Here is a 20,121-nt window from a genome sequence, read left to right on the forward strand (position 1 = left end):
GGAGGATTCTCTCACACAGTTTTCAAAGATTGTCGCACGGAGATCATTTTCTCTTAGAATTTACTTTGAAAATCATGGTAATCGTGGGACAATGATATTGGGAGAATTTTATAGGAGTTTTCCTTAAAATTATTTACCATAATAAAAGACATTAATATGTAGATAGAGTAAAATTAATCGAACATATTTTATATCTTATTGCGGTAGATATTAATCAGAAAAGCTCTTATAAATTCTCTCAATACCATATATTGTCCCACGATTACAATGATTTTCAGGGTAAATTCTCTAAGAGAAAATTTTCTCTGCTTAAATCTTTTCCAAGGCAAAGAAAAAGAAAGATATTCCGCGAAGAAAAAAATGATAAAATTTTTTAAATGAAATAATGATGTGATTATACATAGTATAGGATTTAATTGTCATTCTGAATTTCTTTTCAGCAACGACGATATTCCTCCACCCTTGCCACCGCACGGAGTGCCGTCAATTGCGACGACGACAACGACGACGATCGGCACGAACAACGTGACCAACGGGAACAACGAGGACTACAAACCACCGGTACCGCCACATAGGAACACGGGGGTTAACGTGCGGCTGCCGGAACCACCACGAAAACATCGCCACAGGACGTCCAGCGGAGGCAGCAGCGGTGGTGGCGGCGGCCATCACGGGAATAACCATCGACATAGCGGTAAACCGCCGCAGCAGTCAGCTGGCCATCATATGGTGAAACCGCATGCGAAGGCCAGAGCGGTGGAAAACGCGAACAAGCAGCAGCAGCAGAACGGCGAGGACGAGGAATTTGTGGAACTGGCGAGTCACGACGACGGCAACAGACATCCGGCGAAGGACGCCGGGAGGTCCCGGGAGATCAAAAGGGCGACCATAGTGGGTAATCCGATGTACTCGTCCTTCTCCACGTCCGCTGTCGTCTCCACCGTGACCTCGACTACACCTATCGGCGGCACAGCCTCGTCTACCACCACGTCCCCACCGTCCTCGTCGCCGTCCGCTTCCTCATCCTCGTCCTCGTCGTCCTCCAGCTCCTCCTGCGCCTCGTCGTCCTTCCAGGAGCAGGAGGAATCAGTGCCGCTCGACGATCTTAATCTAGGTATGGACTACAACCAGATCATGCAATACTTTGACAATCTGAAAGAGTCGAATGCCTAGGTAGGGTTGTTCGACCTCTCTGAAGGTCGAGCAGTAGTCAACGTCGATACGGAGCACCGGGATCCCCCTCGTCAGTAGATGCGGCGAACGAACTCTGTACTTTTTCTCTTTTTTTTCCCTCAAAGTTCGTCTCTTGAAAAGTCTCTCTGGAGAAGATTTTCTCCGTCGCGACGACTCGCTCTCGCGGAAATGAAATTCCGCTACGTAGACGAGGACGATGATTCCCCGGATATTTCGTATTTTAGACTATAATCTAGTCAGCTTTCTAGCAGCACATCAAGAGTAACGCGCAAACATGCATACACACATACGTACACGCTCATATTAATGAAATTAAGAGAGAGATTACTCCCTTCATACACGATTCATACGGTCTCTCGACAATTTATTACGATCACTCACAGTTTTCGAGGACGCGCGAAATGGGTGAAAAGTTCCTGAAGTACGACATAATTTGCGCCGCAATATATTCGCGTCAATACGTAAATAATAATACGTAAACATGTAATGCACGCTAAAAAAAAAGAGAGAAAAAAATTGTGCATTACATCAATATTTTATATTATAGCCCCACGCGAGGAGATGCATATATTCACTATATTTTTTTACCATTTTTACAAAATATATACATATACGTACATCGTTATCCCGAATGACATTCAATAATGAGTATCTTTCTCGTTTTCGCGTTTGCTATTTGCAAAATTTTCTCATTAACATGACTCTCTAAAAATATTCTATTCGTATCGACGGTATTTGATAGATTTGACCCTACCTACTTTGTTTACATTAAATTTTCATACGCGAGGATATTTTTCGGCGTCGCGAAAACTTGTGACGTAATAAATAATCAGAGTTACTGTTCGTATGTATACACGCAAGAGGCTTTAAAAAAGATACTGACTGTCGGTGGCCAAATGGGGTAGGTAGATCGCTCGCTCGATGAAGACGACGACGACGACGACGACGAAGAAGAAGAAGAAGAAGCAGAAGAAGAAGCAAGAAAAAACGTCACGCGACGTTTTGTTCCTCGCTGCGAGCTTTCCTTCGTTTCATGCAGGATTTCACGTATCCTCCTTACCCCTGCCATCCTGATCTCTCAAAAGCTCTTCCCTTGCGCTATCCTCCTCTCTCCCTCTTTTCCTCTCGCTCTGTTAGGGTTGCAAGGGACCAGCATCATTTGCGAGATGCTTTGTATTTTGATCGCACAATTCCTTTCGTCTAAGACGGCAAGAAAGAAAAAAAAAGTGCGCTAATAAAAGACATTATCAGGGACTCTCGAATCTTTTCATTACAGATATCAAAATATCACGTTTCATGTACAAAAGGAAGACGAGTTTTTGTATCGTTGATACGTGCGGCCCCTTTCGCCTGGATATTTGATCTGCATCCGAAAGTAAGCTCGCGCTTAACAGGCGCGCGAACGGGTGAATTTTTCAGTTCGCCAAAGGCTGTCAGACTGTCAATCAGTCTTTGTCAGGGTGTATTACGAGACGCGCGATCAAAATACGGCGAAGCAACGGAAGTGCAAAACTTGCAACCCGATCCCCCGAACCTGGTCGTGTCGGAGGACGCGATTTATTTATTCGATCGCGACCACGTTTGTAAATTTTGCTTCGTAAGACTGTGTACATACGTATATATATTATATACATAAATATAAATAATACTGCGATAAATGAAGCGCGCATGTTAATTACGGACTTACAGATTTAAAGTTACATTTATATAGCTAATAGAGAATCTCAGCGCGAAGCGAGAGAGGAAATATCGAAATAATTTCGTCGTCACAAAGGATTATACCTTATATATATATATACACGAACGCTTCTCTCGCTTTTGAATTATTCCTCGGGACTTTTACCTTTTTTTAAGAGTCTCGTATCGCAAATCTCAGCACTTTTGCGCATCGCACACGCACTTCATCACGCGTGTGTTAGACATCGTTATAGCGAGATCAGTATACCGCGAAAACGTCTTATAGATGTCTAGATAGATACCGAAATATAAACACGTATGCGTATTTAGGTACAGTATTGGGATACGGTGTGTAAAAAAAAAAAAAATCTTGAACATTCTTGCTTCGGACATTTGTATCTAGGTACTCTATATACATATATCTGCTACAAGAGAGAGAGAGAGAAAGACGATATCGTCAAATGTACCATGTATATTGCCATATCACGAGTGTATATAATTGTATATTTATCGTAAAAAAAAAAATATATATATATATGTATTATCGGAAATATTGAAAAATATATATCGGCCGAGATATTCTGAACGTTAACGAGAAGATAGCCTACTCTCCTTTTTGTAACACGAATCTATTCGGTTTAGATTTTTTTTTATTAGCCTAGCTTGAATATATTCATAAATGTCCAGAATGTGTTTCGTGAATTTTTTAATGACTACATTTCGTACTTGGGTGCTATTTCGAGAAATATAATATATGTATCATTATATAGAGAGGAACGCACATTTCTATCATTGTATTCGTGCGTTTTGTACCTAGATACAAAGAATGCGTTGAAAGTATGTATAAACTAAGTGAACATTAATTATTATCTATAAATGACTTATTGAGTATAAAGAACAAACATACATAAACGTATTGTGTATATGTGTATGTATGAGTGTCGAGCAAATGAAAAATAATGGAGAAAATATTAACTGATATTTTTTTGAAGTAATCACACGTAGAATTGATTGATCAAATTTGCAGACTTTTCTCTCCTTAATTAATCTACAACTTATTGTTAGTAATCGATAACGGAATTATATTCATCTTTATATAAATATTCTCAACGAAAGTAAAAGCATTTGTTTTAAAGTGTGTGAAAGCGTAAGGACGAAAACATATCCTATAAATTCTATATAAAAATCGTATTCTCTAATCATAATTTTATACTTTTCTCGTTCATTTTGCTGGTATAAATTTTTCTAAACAAAGATTGCCATTGAATATATATATAATAAAGAATGCTTCACAGCTAAATAATCTGAGCAAAGTAGTGTTCGCTTAATCTGTACGTGCTTTTAACCGTACTTATTATCAGCGAAGAGAAAAAAAGAGAGCGAAAAGATATATCGTTCTTCCCCTCCGATCGATTAGAATATACATATAGAGTTACGTGCTCGTACAGTGTCATCCCCGTTGTTTTCCATAAAAATAAAAACCGAGTACCGTGAAGCGATTGAGAGTGAAACGAGGCAACTGACTATAGACGTTGAAGAAGTGAGCGACTCCTCTACTCCAAGGAAAAAGGCCGGAAAAAAAAGAATATAGATAAGACACTTATGTACGTATCTAAAGACTACGTGTCTAAGTATGTATATGTAACTTACTCCGTAAGTTGTGTGTCGGCACACAATATGTGCGTGGGACAATAGTGATCCAATCCTAATCGGCGGTGGACGAGAAAAAAAAACGGACGTGGTGTCTCGTTGTCTCGAGAAGATGAAGAATAACGATGTGTTTAGACGATTCTGCAAACATTGAAGAAGAATCGGAGTATATCTGCCCACCTTCATCTCCCCTTTTCTCCTCCCGCCGAGAATCTAGTCTCTTATATAGCGCGTAATATAAAATATAAAATATTAATCGACGTGAAAAAAAAGTGCGATGTACGTTGCCTTTCGCCTGATGATAATACGTATCTTTCGAATGCTCCCGCGATCACGATGCGTCAAGCTTGATGTATGTACATACACACACGATCGACCCTTAACTACTGTGGTGTAAAACGAATCGTGTATTCGGACGTTTCTATAATTGTGCAAAAGAAACAGATAAGATGATGTGAAGATGAGACGATCTTTCGTCTCGTACAGGAGCAACGAATGAAAAACGTGCTTTTAATATAGTGAAATTCATGAAATGATTTTAAAAAATGATAAGAATGTTATAATCTAGTCTCGTATATCACATTGTAAGATTCCACCATATTAGTTAAGGGTTGAATAGTTTCCGAACCGATTGTAAAAAAAAAAACACTTGTCCTATCTATAGTCGCAAGTTTCCTTGAATTTAATCTGTAAAAGGAGAGCGCCTTTTATATGAAAATGTAACCGCAAAACTAAATTCCAGAAAGCGGTCTTCTTTACTTTACTCGATGTGAGAATATAAAACAAGGACATTGTTTTCTGCAATCGGTTCTCGATGCCTTGAGAAAGCGACTCTTGATAGTATACTCTCTTCGACGAGGGCAAAATTACGGGAGAGAGTTACTTTCAGCAGTGACTCGCACTTGAGAGTTTTGCTTCTTGAGAGATATTATCCGTAATGTAGCTCTCGAGTGTAACGCTATAAAGTTTGTACTCGTATCTCATATTCGACACTTTGCCGTCTGATTCTCGTAGACGCAGACACACAATCAGGATCCTTTTGTATTGCGATATTAAAATGATGCGCATCGATGCTATATAATTACGATGTTATATAATTTTGCAATCGCTCCCATCATCGCAAAACCGATTAACGTTCACAATTATCCTGCGACCTTCTGATGCGAGATTAACAAGCCGGAGTCCAAGTGCCAAGTGTGCGGTGCGGGTATATATCATACTTAGTCTTCCGGCGTGTCGGAAGCTAATGTAACGCTTTGTATATTCCTTTCCATTGTTCTCCTTCTCGTCGAGATGAACGCAGAGAAGCGAGAGAACTTATCGGTGAACTCAATTACGGTGAGAACTTAAGATAATCGCGATCATATCCGAATGTCAAGCGAAAAAAATAGACGCGCGCTAATCGTTCGTAACTATTATCTAGCGAGTTTGATATAAGGCCACCCCATCGGTGATTATCATGATGCCATAGCGTTTACTTATATAGTCTTACTGAGAGTGATCGGAGTCAGTGGCTTGTATGTTATAGTATTATATCATCGCGTGACACACAAAATGCATAAACACGTGTACACACAGGTATGGATGATTAGAGATGTGTACATTTTGCACATCTGTGTGGTTTCCACATCGTCATTCGAGATGAAAAAAAAACTCGCGCTTTTGTAGTTATCGACACGCTTATATACGCAATTTATATTTGTAATATAAATTGTCTTTGCAAAATGTAAACCGGTGATTTTTGAATAAGATTTTTACTGCCGATCTCTAAAATTATTGCAACAATTCTTCATCATTTTTTAAAATTTTTTCTTTGCTAAAGAGTTTCTATATCAATTATAAAGCACAAGAGCATAATAAAAAAATCGCACGACTTTAGAATAATATTCATAATCTTCTTCATAAATATTTTTCACAATTCATTCTTTGATTTTACACGAAAATTCTTATTCCCTCTCTTTCTTGTCGATTAGAAGTGCAATAGATTAATCGCGCGCGCGAAAAAAAAATGCATCACTGACTCTGCATCCGCGCACACACATTCCTCAGACACCCCATTTATATTATAAGTGTGATAAATGCGGAACTGATGAGAGAGAAAAACGAAACGATGAAAGAGCGATAATTAGTAGTTACTAACTGTAAACGCTTCGACGATGACGATGGTGATGATTTGAACGACCAATATCCGACGATAGTGTATGCAAAATGTTCTCTTTGTCTTGGACGCGATTTTGAGAGAGATGAATTGATTACACTAGTGTATACAGAAGTCGACAGACTTCGCCAATTTACGAGATGAGAGACGAGAAGCAGAGCAGAGGCAAGATTTTGTTTACACAACTTTGAGCACACAATGAAAATCTTAACGAAAGAGCTCGTCTCCAAAGCGGCCTATTTAATCTTCAAAATGACGAAAAAAAATCTTTTCATGCTTTTGTAACATTCGAGCTTCGCTTTTGAAATTTATCAGACTTGAGACGATTTGGAGAGAAGCTCTTTATAATTGCGAATGTCAGAAAATTATATACTTTAAGCTGAACGAATTAAATGTTCACTTGAGAGAAGATTCATTCATGTAGAATCTTTGTACTCTAGTAAAAATAAAACAGATTTCGCCTCTAGCTTTTCGTCACCGTTTGTTGCGTCTAAGGGATCGTCATTTTTCTTCATCAGTTGAAAAATTTAAGAGACATTTTGCTCGTTTGTACGATAAGCATTGTATAATATCGGATGCTTAAAAATGCAAATTTTCAACATCTTAAACATGAATAAACTTGTGATAATTCTCTTTCCAAGAGAAATTATTTTATCTCAAAAAATGTGACAATTTACATTACAATCACTTTTCTAAAACATCAACAAAGTTTCAAAAAGTCACGTAAAAAGTATGTTTTTGTGTGTAAGAAATAATTTATTATTATGTTTTATATATTTTAAAAAATATTATTTAATTTCTTTTCTTTTCTTTCTTAAAATCAGGTAAAGTAACATTGATTAAACAAAAAATGAAGAAAGCATAGATATTAAAGAAAAATAGATTATTAAAATTAATTTGTTTTTCACAGAATTTAATATATTATTATTTTAAATAAGAGGATGTTTTCGGTGTTATATCATTTATCGCAAGTTTATTCATGAATAAAGCAAAATAATATAACGCAAAAGTCTCTGAAACATCCCCGTTCGGATATTATATAATATATAGGACGATCTTCTATTCTCTCATTAATAAAATTATTATTATACTATCATGACTTCTATAATTATACTCTATTACTATTGTTACCTGTATTACTATGATTATTGTCATCGTTGCTGTTGCTGTTATTGTTAACTGTGATTGTTGCTCCTGTTGCTACTGCTGTTGCCATCGCCGCGTGTCGATCGCGCGTGTCCTGAAAAAAAAAAAAGAAAAAAAGTATGAAAAGACGTTGTTCAAGTCATCGTCGTCATCGTCGACATCAATGTCGGCGTCGCCGATACGCTAATTATAACAATAAGATACGACTATCGCCTACTCAATGTACAATATGTAGTATTTACCTGTTGTTACCATCAAAATCGTCATCAAAGATATATAAAAATATTGTAATTGTAACATATCGAGCTTCTCGTATCACTAAGCCCTCTTTCCTTAAACTGGCCGTATTCTCTCTGCTCATTCATAATTCATATCGGTTATATGAAAACGAATTCACATATTTCGGCGGTCTACTTTTATCTTCGAGATTTGTGTTTCCTTTCATGCTACAATTTATATAAAAAAGAGAAAAAACGGATATTAATATATAAACTGACGTATAATACCAATCCACGTAAAATAAATCTAAGATATGTAATTATACATAATTACAGCATTAAAGATAGAACTTTTGTTTAACCTTTGTAATTAATTTTTTTGTAATTATGATATAAAAAGCGATATATAGTATATAAAAAAATAAATTATTATTCAATGTGTGTATATTATGTTATTCATTCGGTTCAAAAAAATACGCGACTTTTAGAACATCCTATATATTATAAGACAATTTTTTTTTATATTTAACACATTCATTAAAATTAAAATTTTTCTTTAATTTTACTCATTCCAAACAAATATTAATTGTGTATGAGAAATAATTTTTTTTATTCTAACAAAAATATGTGGAATTACAAAATATATTACATGCAATAATAATCTATGAAATTATTATGAGAATTATAATTTTTTAAAATATTAGATATATAAAAATTGTTCAGTTACTCTATTTGATAATATATATAATATTAAAAATTCAGAAAATAGAAAATTTACATACAGAATATATACATATGAAACGTGGACGAAACAAATAATATATAAAATTACCCAGATAGCCACAGTAATTATTATGACATTATATTTTGATGTCAAAATGATGTCATAATAATTACTGTGGATATCTGGATAATATAAATACAATATATAGAACAACTATATATATATACAAAAATAGGAAAATACATTTTAAAATTAATACAAGCATCTCAAAATAATATAAAAATTACTCGATTAATAAATGATAAAATATGATTAAAAAAATATTTAATTACCTAATATATATATATATATATATATATATATATTGGGTAATTAAATATTTTATACTATACAATATATATATATATATATATGGATTCTTACTTGTTGAATGTCGAATTTTATATATTTGAATGTGTTTAAATATGCTGATGCCATTAATACTTGTTATGTTTGTCAAATCCGTTGGTAGAAATACGAAAATTTGATAATATTATAGAAAAAAATCTTTATATATTTATACTAACACAATTCGTGCCGTTATAGATCGGACATTTTGAACGAGTAGAGCGACTCCTCTGTTTATCCGCGTCTCGATACTCTCGAATAATCGATCAATTCTTACTAGAAAATTCCCTGAAGGATGAAATCACTAGCACTTCACACTAGAATATTTTTAGCTAATCTAGTAAAATATATATTCGATGGAATACTTGGCCTGTTTCTAATCTATGTGAGAAATTTGACAACGAAATGTATTTACTTATTTCTTTTTGATTAGAATCATTCTATATTGCATAATTATAATTATAAACAAAAAGTTGTACCTTCTTAACTTTAAAAATGATGCAAGCATCCAGAAATGTGGTGCGACTTTTGCTGTCCAGTAAGTGTTTAATGTATATTTTTGAAAAAGAAAAAATTACATTTATATTTAATAATTTTTATCTAAATTTGATTTCCATTACTTCTAACATTATGCTATTTTTTTATAGGCTGGCAATCTACATTAATAACACCAACAACTGGTTTAAAAACCTTTCCTCCGCCTGTAAAATTTGGTGGTAAATATATATGTGCATATCTTACTTGTCATTTATATATGGTAGGATGTAATTTTTTAATTCGAAATTATGATTACTAGAGATTGAATATCCTGAACGACGAAAGCTCAAGATAATGGAGAAGGTCCCACAATATCCGCCAGGAATACGTATTTTTAAAATGCAAAAGCGATTGAGGTACATGCGTGGTCCAGAGAAGGTTCACAATTTCCTTTTATACAAGCAATACGGTATCATTGTAAGTCTGCAACATGTAAACGACAAAAAGATTATTGCTACAGAGACATTTAATTGCTCTCTTAACTAAATTACACAGGCAACAGGGGGAGGTAGATTAAAACACAATCACTTTGAGATGATACGTTTGACAATTGGCAGAAATATCAATCAAGAAACGATGTTTGCAATTTGGCGTGTAGATCCACCCTGGCAACCAGTTACAAAAAAGGTTGAACAATTAAATAATAGTAATAATATATGATATTTTAAATCGGCCAATAGAGCCCATGCATGAAAAATTAATTCTTCGGAACTGTATCTCTTGGTTTGAGATTACTAAGTTCCATATATAAATTAATCTCGAACTTACATATGGAGAAAACATTTTTTGCGCTTGGGCTCTATTGGCCGATTTAAAATATCATATTATTATTATTAATATTGAGAGCCGACAAAAATATTTCTTATCTAATTAAATAATAGATTGTATCAAGTGTTTAATTTTTAACCTAACAGTTATGGTTCTTGTAATCTAGGGACAAGGGATGCGATTGGGTGGTGGTAAAGGTTCCATAGATCACTATGCCACACCAATTAAAGCTGGACGTGTCATCCTAGAAATCGGTGGTCATTGCGAATACTTTGAGGTATTTTGATAATATATTACCTCTTTCAATATTTTTTCAAAATAATTTACATTTTATAGTAATATATATCTTTGAGACTTTTGTATCACATATTGTTGAATACATTTTGACAGCAGTTAATAGAATATGAATGAACAAGAATATTAATACATGAAATTCTTTTTTAGGTAAAGAAGGTATTAACGGAAATAGCCAGCAAACTGCCATTCAAAGCTATAGCTGTCAGTCAAGAAATTTTGGATGCAAATGCTGCCAGAGAGAAGTGGAGGGAAGAAAATAATCAGCATCTTTGGACCTGGAAATACATGGTTCAAAATAACATGCTCGGTTGCCATAAATGGATATCGCCATTTGATAAAAAATGGTTTAACAAATATTTGTAAATAACAAAATTGTAAGAAATCACGTTTTTATGTTTTCTCTTTATATAGAACATCTTATAATTTATCTCAGTAAAAACTGGGTAATAAAATAATAATGAAAAATGAACGAATAGTGAAATATGAGTAATAATTATTTCAATTATTCATCAATGATCAATTTTTATAATTAAATTCGAATTAATTATTCAACATCTTATGTATAAAATTATAATTGTGACTAATCAGAATTAAAAAGTGGAGATTTTGTTTTGATTGGTAAAGTCATGCAATTTCAATCTGTTCAATGCATAAGTTTCTTGCATGAGTTACTCTCTTGAATTATTTCTTACCTCTATGGTAACTTTTTGAGGTTAAGATCAACACAGACGTGGCGGGATCGTATCAACATCAAATTATTTATTATACAACGTATTTAAATCCTATAAAATTTATATGGTAAGTTCAACATTATCAATCTATCAACATTAAATTATTTAATTATACGACGTACTTAGATCTCGATAAAATTAAAATGGCAAGATTTAATATGGTAATTTCAACATTATCTTATCATATTAACATTAAAAAAATTATTTTACTTTATACAACTCGTATTTAAATTTATGTGACAATTTTCACATTTTACATACGTATATATATTTTACTATATACGTGTACCGTAATGCAGCAAGTTATTTATCTATCCTACCTATGAATTGTTAAAATTTCGTATATTATTTCTTAAAAAGTATTTCATCTCATTTTAATGATAATATAATATTAAAGAATATTTATATATTATATTTGTAAATATGTATGTTACAGATGACAAAACTGTTGGAATGGTTATTGTGCGGAACTGTAGGTTTTTCCATCTGGTTTGCTACACTTAGAAGCAACTCTCCTATTGTTGAGGAATGGCATAAAACTATACTTTTTCTTCCAATTGTTTGTTTGTTTCTCTTTGGTTTGTACGCAGCAACTGTCGTTTTGTACAGAGTATTTACTTTCAACACCTGTAACAGTGCAGCTACCGAACTTCAGCAAGTAGGTTCTTGTCCTATACCTAAAAAAATATTAGTAATATATATTTAATTAGTAATATTTAATATTAATATCTTTGTTTGTATCATTTTCTTTTTCAGGAAATAGAGGAAGCTAGAAAAGATCTTCAGAACAGAGGTATAATATTCAAGATGTCAAGACCGGGTTAAAAAATCCATGTAAATAACACATAAAAAATAATTAAAAATTATTTTCTATGTATACACATCTATGAGTGTATTATATCTTTTGGTCCATTTTATACAAATATATATACATGTAGGTGATAACTTTTATGTTGACTACAGCAATGTAGCATTTTTTTCAAGTCACTTCTTTATTTTTACTTGTTGAATAATCAGCATAATATAAATGAAATGATAGTTATCTTATAGGTATATATATATATATATATATATAAATAAGACCAAAAAAGATGTCTTTCTTAAAAATTATTTTTAAGCAATAATACAACATACTCAGTTATATTAAATAAAATTGTTATTTATTCATTTATGCTATGTATTACAAGTATGTTGAGCACACAACAAAGTGTGTTCTTTTTTTAACAGCAGAATTTTCTATCAATAACTTTTATATATTTAAAAAAAATGAGGAATAAAATTTGATTCAGCATAAGTGAATGGGAAATTTTATGCATTGTTATTAAAACTCGTCAACAAATAGTTCCTTGCTTTACTATTATATTATTTTTTTTTTTTACTAAATATAAGAGCAATGGAATTTTTTTTAAATATTTATTATTGTTTTTAATGATATTAATAAGTAACTTGTATGGTACAAATTCAAGGATTCAAAATTTCCTGCTCATGTAACATGCATAAGTACGTACATACGTATGTATGTAATGTTATGACGATGTGCATAAATCTAATTTCTAATTAGTTTATTATGCAAAGAAAACCGCTCAGTATCACTTAATATTTCATGCTGCGAAAAAAAGTATTATGTTATATTTCCAATATAGTATATAATCTAATTTACCACATTTTAGCGCGCTTTTTAATAGAATTCCAACATAACAATTAATATTTAATGTTTATAATTTCGAAAATCTCATAGAGATACATTATCTTTTACAGTCGTTTTTATTTAATTTATTAAGTCCAATCAATTTGTGTGTGGTAAGCAAATAAAGGAACCTTTCTATTAGCAAGAATTTAATGTGGTGTTTATATGTCTAATCATAATTTTTGAGATGTAAAAATTAATTAAAAACAAAATTATATAGCAGCCTATTTTTTTTATAACAAACTCTTAATTTACCAGCTTGTGACACATGCTAGAAAGCTTTTAAAGCAATTTTTCAATATTATCATTTAAAAGTAGATCTCTGTACATACATACATAAATACGAATATACGCAAGTACACTTACATAAATGGATGCACTCTATAATTTTTATATCAGAAAGCCAAATAAAGTGTACAAAGTGTACTTATAACTATTTAGATAGATGTTTAGACATGTATAAAACATATCTGTAACCGTGAGAGTGAATATATTTCTTCAATTTATATATTCGCTACCCTCAATATACATATAATACACACACACATATACATAGTATATATACAATATATATAATATATTGAAATATATATGTATATATGTGTATACATATAACTTACAGCAAGAGGTATTCTTCAGAATATTTCATAAAACAGTAGGCTTTCTCATATAAAAACAGAATTACATTGCTCCATATATATTTTAAGAATGTAAGATTGGTAGAGCATTCGTAGGCTGTGTAAAGATGGATTTTATAACACAGTTTGCTGTTAAGCAACAATTCTTTCTCTCATAAAAACATGTGTTATATGTTAAATGAATTGCTTTTTAAAAGTATGAAACAAGAGAGAGTTGGTATATGTAATGTTACGGTATGCGCGCTTATTTTAGATTCAGTCGCTTACCAAACACACCAAGGGTTTTATCTACACAACGAATAAAATAGCATAGATATTTGCGTGTATATCTATATACAAAGTAAAGATGATTATTGTAAGACCAAAATGAGATAATGTTATTCATTCATCCTCTGTGTCAGTCCTTTTTATTTTATTTTCTTTTTTTTTATTCGAAATGTCACGCGAAATTAAATGTGAGTGATTCAGTCGTCGAGATTTTGTGAGAGTAGGAAATTAGCAGCGAGATTTTCGTTCTTTTCACAGGCGAAGTATGCTTGTACAACTAAATGTTCTGGGAAACCTAGCGCCTTCAACCTTTCGATGGCATCTCTGTCCTGTGGTGTTATCTGAATTAAACCGGATCCTACACCCGCGGCTGCACCTGTACCGGCACCTCCGCCGTTTACTGCGCCTCCTGCTGCGGCAGCTGCAGCCGCTCTAGCCGCAGACACTAGTTCTCCTCCAGGTGCTCCAGGCAAAACTCGCGCCCCCGCTCCTGTAGCAGGCTCCACTATACCAGAAAACGACAAATCGAATTAGATATACATATATATAAATTCATATATTATTATTATATATATATTAAATATAATTATATTATTCTCTTCTCAGTTATTATAATTTATAATAAAGCACATGTGACTGAACTAACCAGGTTCATTGAGCATGCGTACAAACGCTTCCTGATTTTGAGAAATGAGCTGCAACAAGGCGGGATTAGTGGAACCGATTTGCTGAAGAAGATTATTCAGCAGCTGCGGATTCTGTTGAATAACTTGACGCATTTGTTGAAATTGTGGTTGCATACGCAAGAAGGCCAATGGATCTTGACTCTGATCCTGGAGTTGATCCTGAGCTTCTGGCGGATCCTCAGGTGGATCTTCAAAGAGTTGCGCTGGTATACCTGTTAAAAGATACTCCACAGCTCTGTCAGGATTGTTAAAACTCGCGCGTAACGCTTGTACGACCTGTTCGCGTTCATACCTGATAGAAAAACGTTAAAAATATCATATGTAAGTATTAATTATTATCATTCATTCATATTCTTTTTACATCATACATACCCCATATCCATGATGTTGTTTACCATAGTATTATAATCCTCCCCCATTAGCAAGGCACTTTCTGCTTGACCAGCTGCTGGTGTAGGTACCGCGGGTTGCTCTTGCACATTACTAGCTGCTCGCAATGCATCTTGAACAGTGGGATTCGAACTAGGTTGCGTAGTTGCTGAGCTATAATTGCAAACATAAAAAAGAATATAAAACACCAATTTTATATATCAATTTGTAAAGTCTAGTTATGTCATTTTATATGTTTAATAGTCAATAATAAATACAATGAGTATGTTTAACGCATGCTAGAGGAAATGTTGAAACTACCTAGTAGATTCCTCCTTGTTCTCACTCTCTGCTGGACGCTGCTCTTCGCTTGTTTTGGGCGTAGCACCAGTTTTAGGCTTTGTTACCATAACAACTATAAATTTCTTCTCATCAATGTTATATTCTGTTAATGGTTGATCGTCTGCTAATATCTTCCCTGGAAAAATTTCACATACGTTACCGGAGGACATAGATTCAACGATGTTGCTCGACCACATTTCTACAGAAACATAACCTATCAACGTTTTTGCAACATCATTCCTATCCCCCCCGGAAAGATATATTTAAACATACGCGAGCCCTACAAGACCGAATGCACCGCAATGAAGCAACGAAGGGCCGCGATTACGCGAATTAAAATCCAAATTAAGGTTACATCGCTTACCAGCGTATATCAACTTTTGATGCTCGGCGGGGAAACCCTTTTGCGTTTCGATCTTCTCCTTCAGCTCCTTTACCTGTCGAGACGAATAATAAGAATACATATTCGGGAAGGAGAGAAAAAAAAACCAGTCGGTTTTTTCCTCTCGAATTTTTACTTACAGTTTGCGACGAGTCAATCTCTATCGTAAACGTTTGCTGCTGTAAGTTTTTCAACGTTATAATCATATTGCCGAGGTTGCTGACGGAGTCTCGCCTTGTGCCTCTACGTCTCGGTTCTCAATTCGCAAAATTAACCCCCTTTTTTTTCCGCCGATAAGAATAAAACGGGTGTTTTGGTAGAGATTTTTTTTCGGCGATGAGTCGGCACTGCCTTAAACAGCTCTCGCAAGTGTATATACGTTACACTTGCGACAGTGTGCGGAAAACATATGATGATGAAGGGGGGGCCTAAAGAGCAATGGCTGCCAACTTCCGTTTCAAACGATGTCGAATCGCGAATTAATTCGTTGCAGGATAATAAATTTCCAGGATTTTTTTTCATCGCAGCATATGTCAGTATTTTGACATTTATCACTGATAACGATGACATCTCTTTATTCTTATCTTTTTTTTTTTTTTTTTATTTTGACACGTAACATCAGTTTGTTTTGCTTGCCCTCTAGAACTTTCCTCCTTTGAAGGAGAGAGAGAAGAGAGCAGCTCGGAAGTGCAGAAAGTGCGGAACGAACGGATTCGATTACATTCATCTGTCACAGTGTACTGTCAACCTGTCAACTTCGCGTCAGCCTCGAGAGTGACTCCAGGCTTTTTCGAATTAAAAAGATGTGACGGTGTTTTTTTTTTTTTTTACTGCAAAATGGAAAGAGTTCTCGAGGAACGTCTGAGGGAAGCGGTCTGCGTGGGTGACACCGACGCCGTCCAGGAGCTCGTCAATTTAGGTGTCGACGTCAACGCGCGACATTCTGTCAATGGATGGTACTTTGGATTTATTCCGACTTAATAGAAATCATATTATAAATGATATAATAATTATTGCATTAATTATATTATAAATAGTAGTAATAGTTTATATTATAAAATAATTTATAATATAATTATATATATATAATATAATATATAATATTAATATAATATATTTATAATATAATTAATATAATTTATAATATAATTATTATTATATAAATAATAATCGTATTATTAATATGTGGAGTTTGCGTTTGCTCAAAATGTCAGTAATCTCATGATTTTGACACATTGCAAATGTGTATAGAGATTATAAAGATATTTTTATAATTTTGTTTCTCTCTTTCTGAAGGACCGCTTTACACTGGGCATGTAAGCAAGGATACTTGGATGTCGCTGCCTTACTTCTAAAAAATGGTGCTGATAAGAATCTGCGATCCGAGTTGGGTGAAACTCCAGCATCTGTATGCAGCAACCAACAAATTTTGTATCTTCTGGGTATAAGTGGCGATAATCAACGAATTATGAACGAATCGTCATTACACACTGTTACATCTGCATATAATCAGCCAGATTTTTTGCATACTGCTGCGAATCTCTCGAAAACCAGAAATAATGTATACACGAACGAAAGCAGATTCATTGGGATGTCTCAAGATGGTATGATATAAATTGATACAACTTCCTTAATATTGACAGTCAGCTAGTATCGATCATAAAAAATTAATATAATGTTAATTATCATGTATGAATTGTACATTACTTAATGCAAAATCTAAAATAGTATAATTGTGATATTTATGGAAAGAATTTTTGTAAAAGCTATGCGACTGTCAAATAATCATTGTTAACATCTAATGTATTATATGCATGATTTGTATGGTTTTAGAATTGGTATTGAAAATTCGAGTGGCCAATACAGCGGATCCGGATTTCGTGGAGGTGGAGTTGCCACGGAACGATCTGACATATCAAGCTCTGTTGTATTTATGTTGTAAGGAACTAGATCTCAATCCACATCAGATTCAGAAGCTACGAAAGTTGCCCAACACCAGATTGAGGAAAGATAAAGACATTCAAAGACTTGAAAACTTTCAAGAGATTGAGATAGTCACGGATACTACGAACGTATACAAGAGTATGCAGAATGCAAATGGTATTACCAGCAATCTGCCTGCAATCGTGCCGACTAACGGGTATCAGAGTATATCCAAAAAGGATCAGACTATTTTATACTGATCGTTCACAACGGAAAAGAACCTTCCTTTTAACTTCAAATATTTCCAAACTATAATATAATATTAGAAGAAAAGTTATTTGTTAAGCAATATAGTATGTTTTACTAATATTAGCATCTTAAGTGCAATAATCGAATGTGGATTATATAAGACATGATATATTTAATGTTAATTAAATTTAATTAAATTATAAATTTATATAGAATATACTTTAAATTTGTATATAACAAATTTAGAAATAGTGAATTTTTGTAATTGTTTTTTACTAGATTTTAAGTTATTAAAATATAACAATAATTTCTACATATTGTCTTAATTCTTAATTTCTTTGTCTTTCTTTGCGCTCTTGTTTTGCAGTTTTTTCTTTTTGTTGATGATAACTTCTCCATCAGGCTTAACAGTAACTTTAGTAGGGCGCTGACTCGTTGATAGATCTCCTTCCACATCGTGATAAGCTTTTGGTCTTTTTGCTGATACCTTAATCTCTCTTAGATTGATTGTATTTTTACTCTCTGAAATACATAAAACTGTTTAAAAGATCTAATCTATATCGCGGTAATAAAATTAAATAATCTGTTTTAATTAAAACGTACTTAATGTCATAAAGAAAGGCAGTGCCAGAGTGCTTGTGCTTTTCAATCGAAGAGCTCGTATGTTCGCCCAACCGCCAGGATAATTCTTAGACAGATTTTTGCAAGTGGCCAGTATATTTTTCAAAATTTCCTTTTTACTCATAGACGTATTCCCTATCTGTACCAAATGTGTGTCGCCATTGGAATGAAGCTGCATGCTGGTTTTTCTTAATGCGTAATCGATTTCATGCTTCAAATCTTTGCTTTCCATCCTGATAGATGTCGGCAATTTTCGTCTCTTCGTGAAATGCTTTCCCAACAAGTGCGACATATGACCGGCGATGCGACCGTCGACGAGGAAATGATCGTAACTGCCTATGAGCTTTTTCTTCAATTCAAATTGATCAAATTCGTTTTTCACCCGATTTATAGGTATTATGTCATTCACACGAGTACATCCATGCTCATCCAACAGGTTTCTGTAGTGCTCTACTGTCGGTTCGTAATCTCTTCTTCTTCCTCTTTGCAAATCACAAACAAACAGAGCAACTTCATCGCTTGATGCCACTATCGAATATGGCAATAAACTGCAAACAAAAAATGAACAAGAAATATTAGAATTTTATCAGATACAACGCATATATTACTAGAGTACAAAGTATTATCATTCTAGAGTTCTAATCAGGTTACGAATCTCATAAGGATCCATTGGTAATTATAAAATATAATCATGTGAAATATAATCGGAGGAAAAAATATTTATAATCCCAACATAAAGGGGGAATAATTATAAGTTTTACAACACTTGAATTAATTACGGATTCTTTTTATATAAGTATATAAGTTCCCATTCTAAAAGCTAACAGTTATGATTATTCAAGATTTTCCTGAATTCACTTACATTCTCATTTGCCTGCGAGGCATTTTTGGGATCTTGACGCAGGTCACTTGTATAAATATTGGCTGTGTTTCTGTAGCTAGAAGATCATTCTTATTTTTTAACTGTTCCTGAGTCAAGTGAAAAATCGCAGTGATGCACTGCGAGATATGTTTCTTCGACAACTCCTTGAGATCAAAATCCTTGGAAGATTCCTCCTCATTCTCCACCAGCGAACTAACTCGTTTCCGCTTTCGCGAGACTTGCGAATCTGTCTTTTCTTTCATTTTCTTCGTTGCCTTTATTTTGACATCTGTCATTCTAAGATTTATGTCGCAGTATTTCTCTCTTTTACAACAATTACCTTTTTTCCCTCTCGTTCACGCTTTTCCACGTGCTAGCCCTTCTCACAAATACGCCATCTTGCCGCCGAGACGCAGCCGCAAACAGGAAGTAAGTGGTACGAATGAATTTTCAAGCAGAGTCCCTAGAAATAATTATTATAATTATTGTTAATAAATTATTATTATTATTAATAAATTATTATTAATTATTATTAAAAATTATTATTAATTATTATTATAATTATTTAATTATTATTAAATATTTCTAGGAACTCTTCCGGATTTTCA

The 20,121-nt window shown here is 33.6% G+C and overlaps 6 protein-coding genes and 1 long non-coding RNA gene across 7 annotated transcripts in view; 4 read left to right on the forward strand and 3 right to left on the reverse strand.

The window, feature by feature from the left end:
- The window catches only part of dtn (transmembrane protein 132C dtn), a 149,618-nt gene extending 141,496 nt beyond the window's left edge, over positions 1–8,122 (forward strand). Inside the window, 1 exon segment of the mRNA XM_029321489.2 lies at positions 441–8,122. Within this exon segment, the coding sequence (XP_029177322.2) occupies positions 441–1,173 (733 nt within the window). The 3' untranslated portion in view covers positions 1,174–8,122.
- On the reverse strand, positions 7,592–9,327 carry LOC146722549 (uncharacterized). Its single transcript, XR_014925038.1, has 3 exons — positions 9,191–9,327; positions 8,068–8,271; positions 7,592–7,919 (listed from the first exon to the last, which is right to left on the reverse strand). It is a non-coding gene; the product is annotated as an uncharacterized LOC146722549 (long non-coding RNA).
- Positions 9,328–9,504: 177 nt separating this feature from the next.
- Positions 9,505–11,225, forward strand: LOC114928354 (mitochondrial ribosomal protein L16). Its single transcript, XM_029299516.2, has 6 exons — positions 9,505–9,692; positions 9,802–9,870; positions 9,951–10,108; positions 10,187–10,318; positions 10,626–10,736; positions 10,904–11,225. The coding sequence occupies exons 1-6, from the start codon at positions 9,650–9,652 to the stop codon at positions 11,117–11,119; spliced, it is 729 nt and encodes a 242-aa protein (XP_029155349.1). The 5' UTR covers positions 9,505–9,649; the 3' UTR covers positions 11,120–11,225.
- A 205-nt stretch (positions 11,226–11,430) lies between these two features.
- On the forward strand, positions 11,431–13,959 carry Dpm3 (Dolichyl-phosphate mannosyltransferase subunit 3). The gene is made up of 3 exons (XM_085484187.1): positions 11,431–11,554; positions 11,924–12,145; positions 12,244–13,959. The coding sequence occupies exons 1-3, from the start codon at positions 11,552–11,554 to the stop codon at positions 12,310–12,312; spliced, it is 294 nt and encodes a 97-aa protein (XP_085340313.1). The 5' UTR covers positions 11,431–11,551; the 3' UTR covers positions 12,313–13,959.
- On the reverse strand, positions 13,189–16,294 carry Rad23 (UV excision repair protein Rad23). Its single transcript, XM_029321724.2, has 6 exons — positions 15,999–16,294; positions 15,841–15,913; positions 15,456–15,612; positions 15,138–15,308; positions 14,726–15,057; positions 13,189–14,584 (listed from the first exon to the last, which is right to left on the reverse strand). Exons 1-6 carry the CDS (start codon positions 16,062–16,064, stop codon positions 14,277–14,279), a joined length of 1,107 nt encoding a protein of 368 aa, XP_029177557.1. The 5' UTR covers positions 16,065–16,294; the 3' UTR covers positions 13,189–14,276.
- A 5-nt stretch (positions 16,295–16,299) lies between these two features.
- LOC114945624 (ankyrin repeat domain-containing protein 40) lies at positions 16,300–18,293 on the forward strand. Its single transcript, XM_029321915.2, has 4 exons — positions 16,300–16,390; positions 16,502–16,814; positions 17,155–17,462; positions 17,692–18,293. The coding sequence occupies exons 2-4, from the start codon at positions 16,696–16,698 to the stop codon at positions 18,039–18,041; spliced, it is 777 nt and encodes a 258-aa protein (XP_029177748.2). The 5' UTR covers positions 16,300–16,390; positions 16,502–16,695; the 3' UTR covers positions 18,042–18,293.
- Positions 18,183–19,938, reverse strand: LOC114945529 (ribosomal L1 domain-containing protein CG13096). The gene is made up of 3 exons (XM_029321819.2): positions 19,514–19,938; positions 18,634–19,199; positions 18,183–18,552 (listed from the first exon to the last, which is right to left on the reverse strand). The coding sequence occupies exons 1-3, from the start codon at positions 19,807–19,809 to the stop codon at positions 18,353–18,355; spliced, it is 1,062 nt and encodes a 353-aa protein (XP_029177652.1). The 5' UTR covers positions 19,810–19,938; the 3' UTR covers positions 18,183–18,352.
- Between the last annotated feature and the right edge of the window lie 183 nt (positions 19,939–20,121).

Source organism: Nylanderia fulva, unplaced genomic scaffold (assembly GCF_048542155.1).
Source record: "Nylanderia fulva isolate GAGA-0341 unplaced genomic scaffold, ASM4854215v1 Scaffold3, whole genome shotgun sequence".
NCBI classification, from domain to species: domain Eukaryota; kingdom Metazoa; phylum Arthropoda; class Insecta; order Hymenoptera; family Formicidae; genus Nylanderia; species Nylanderia fulva.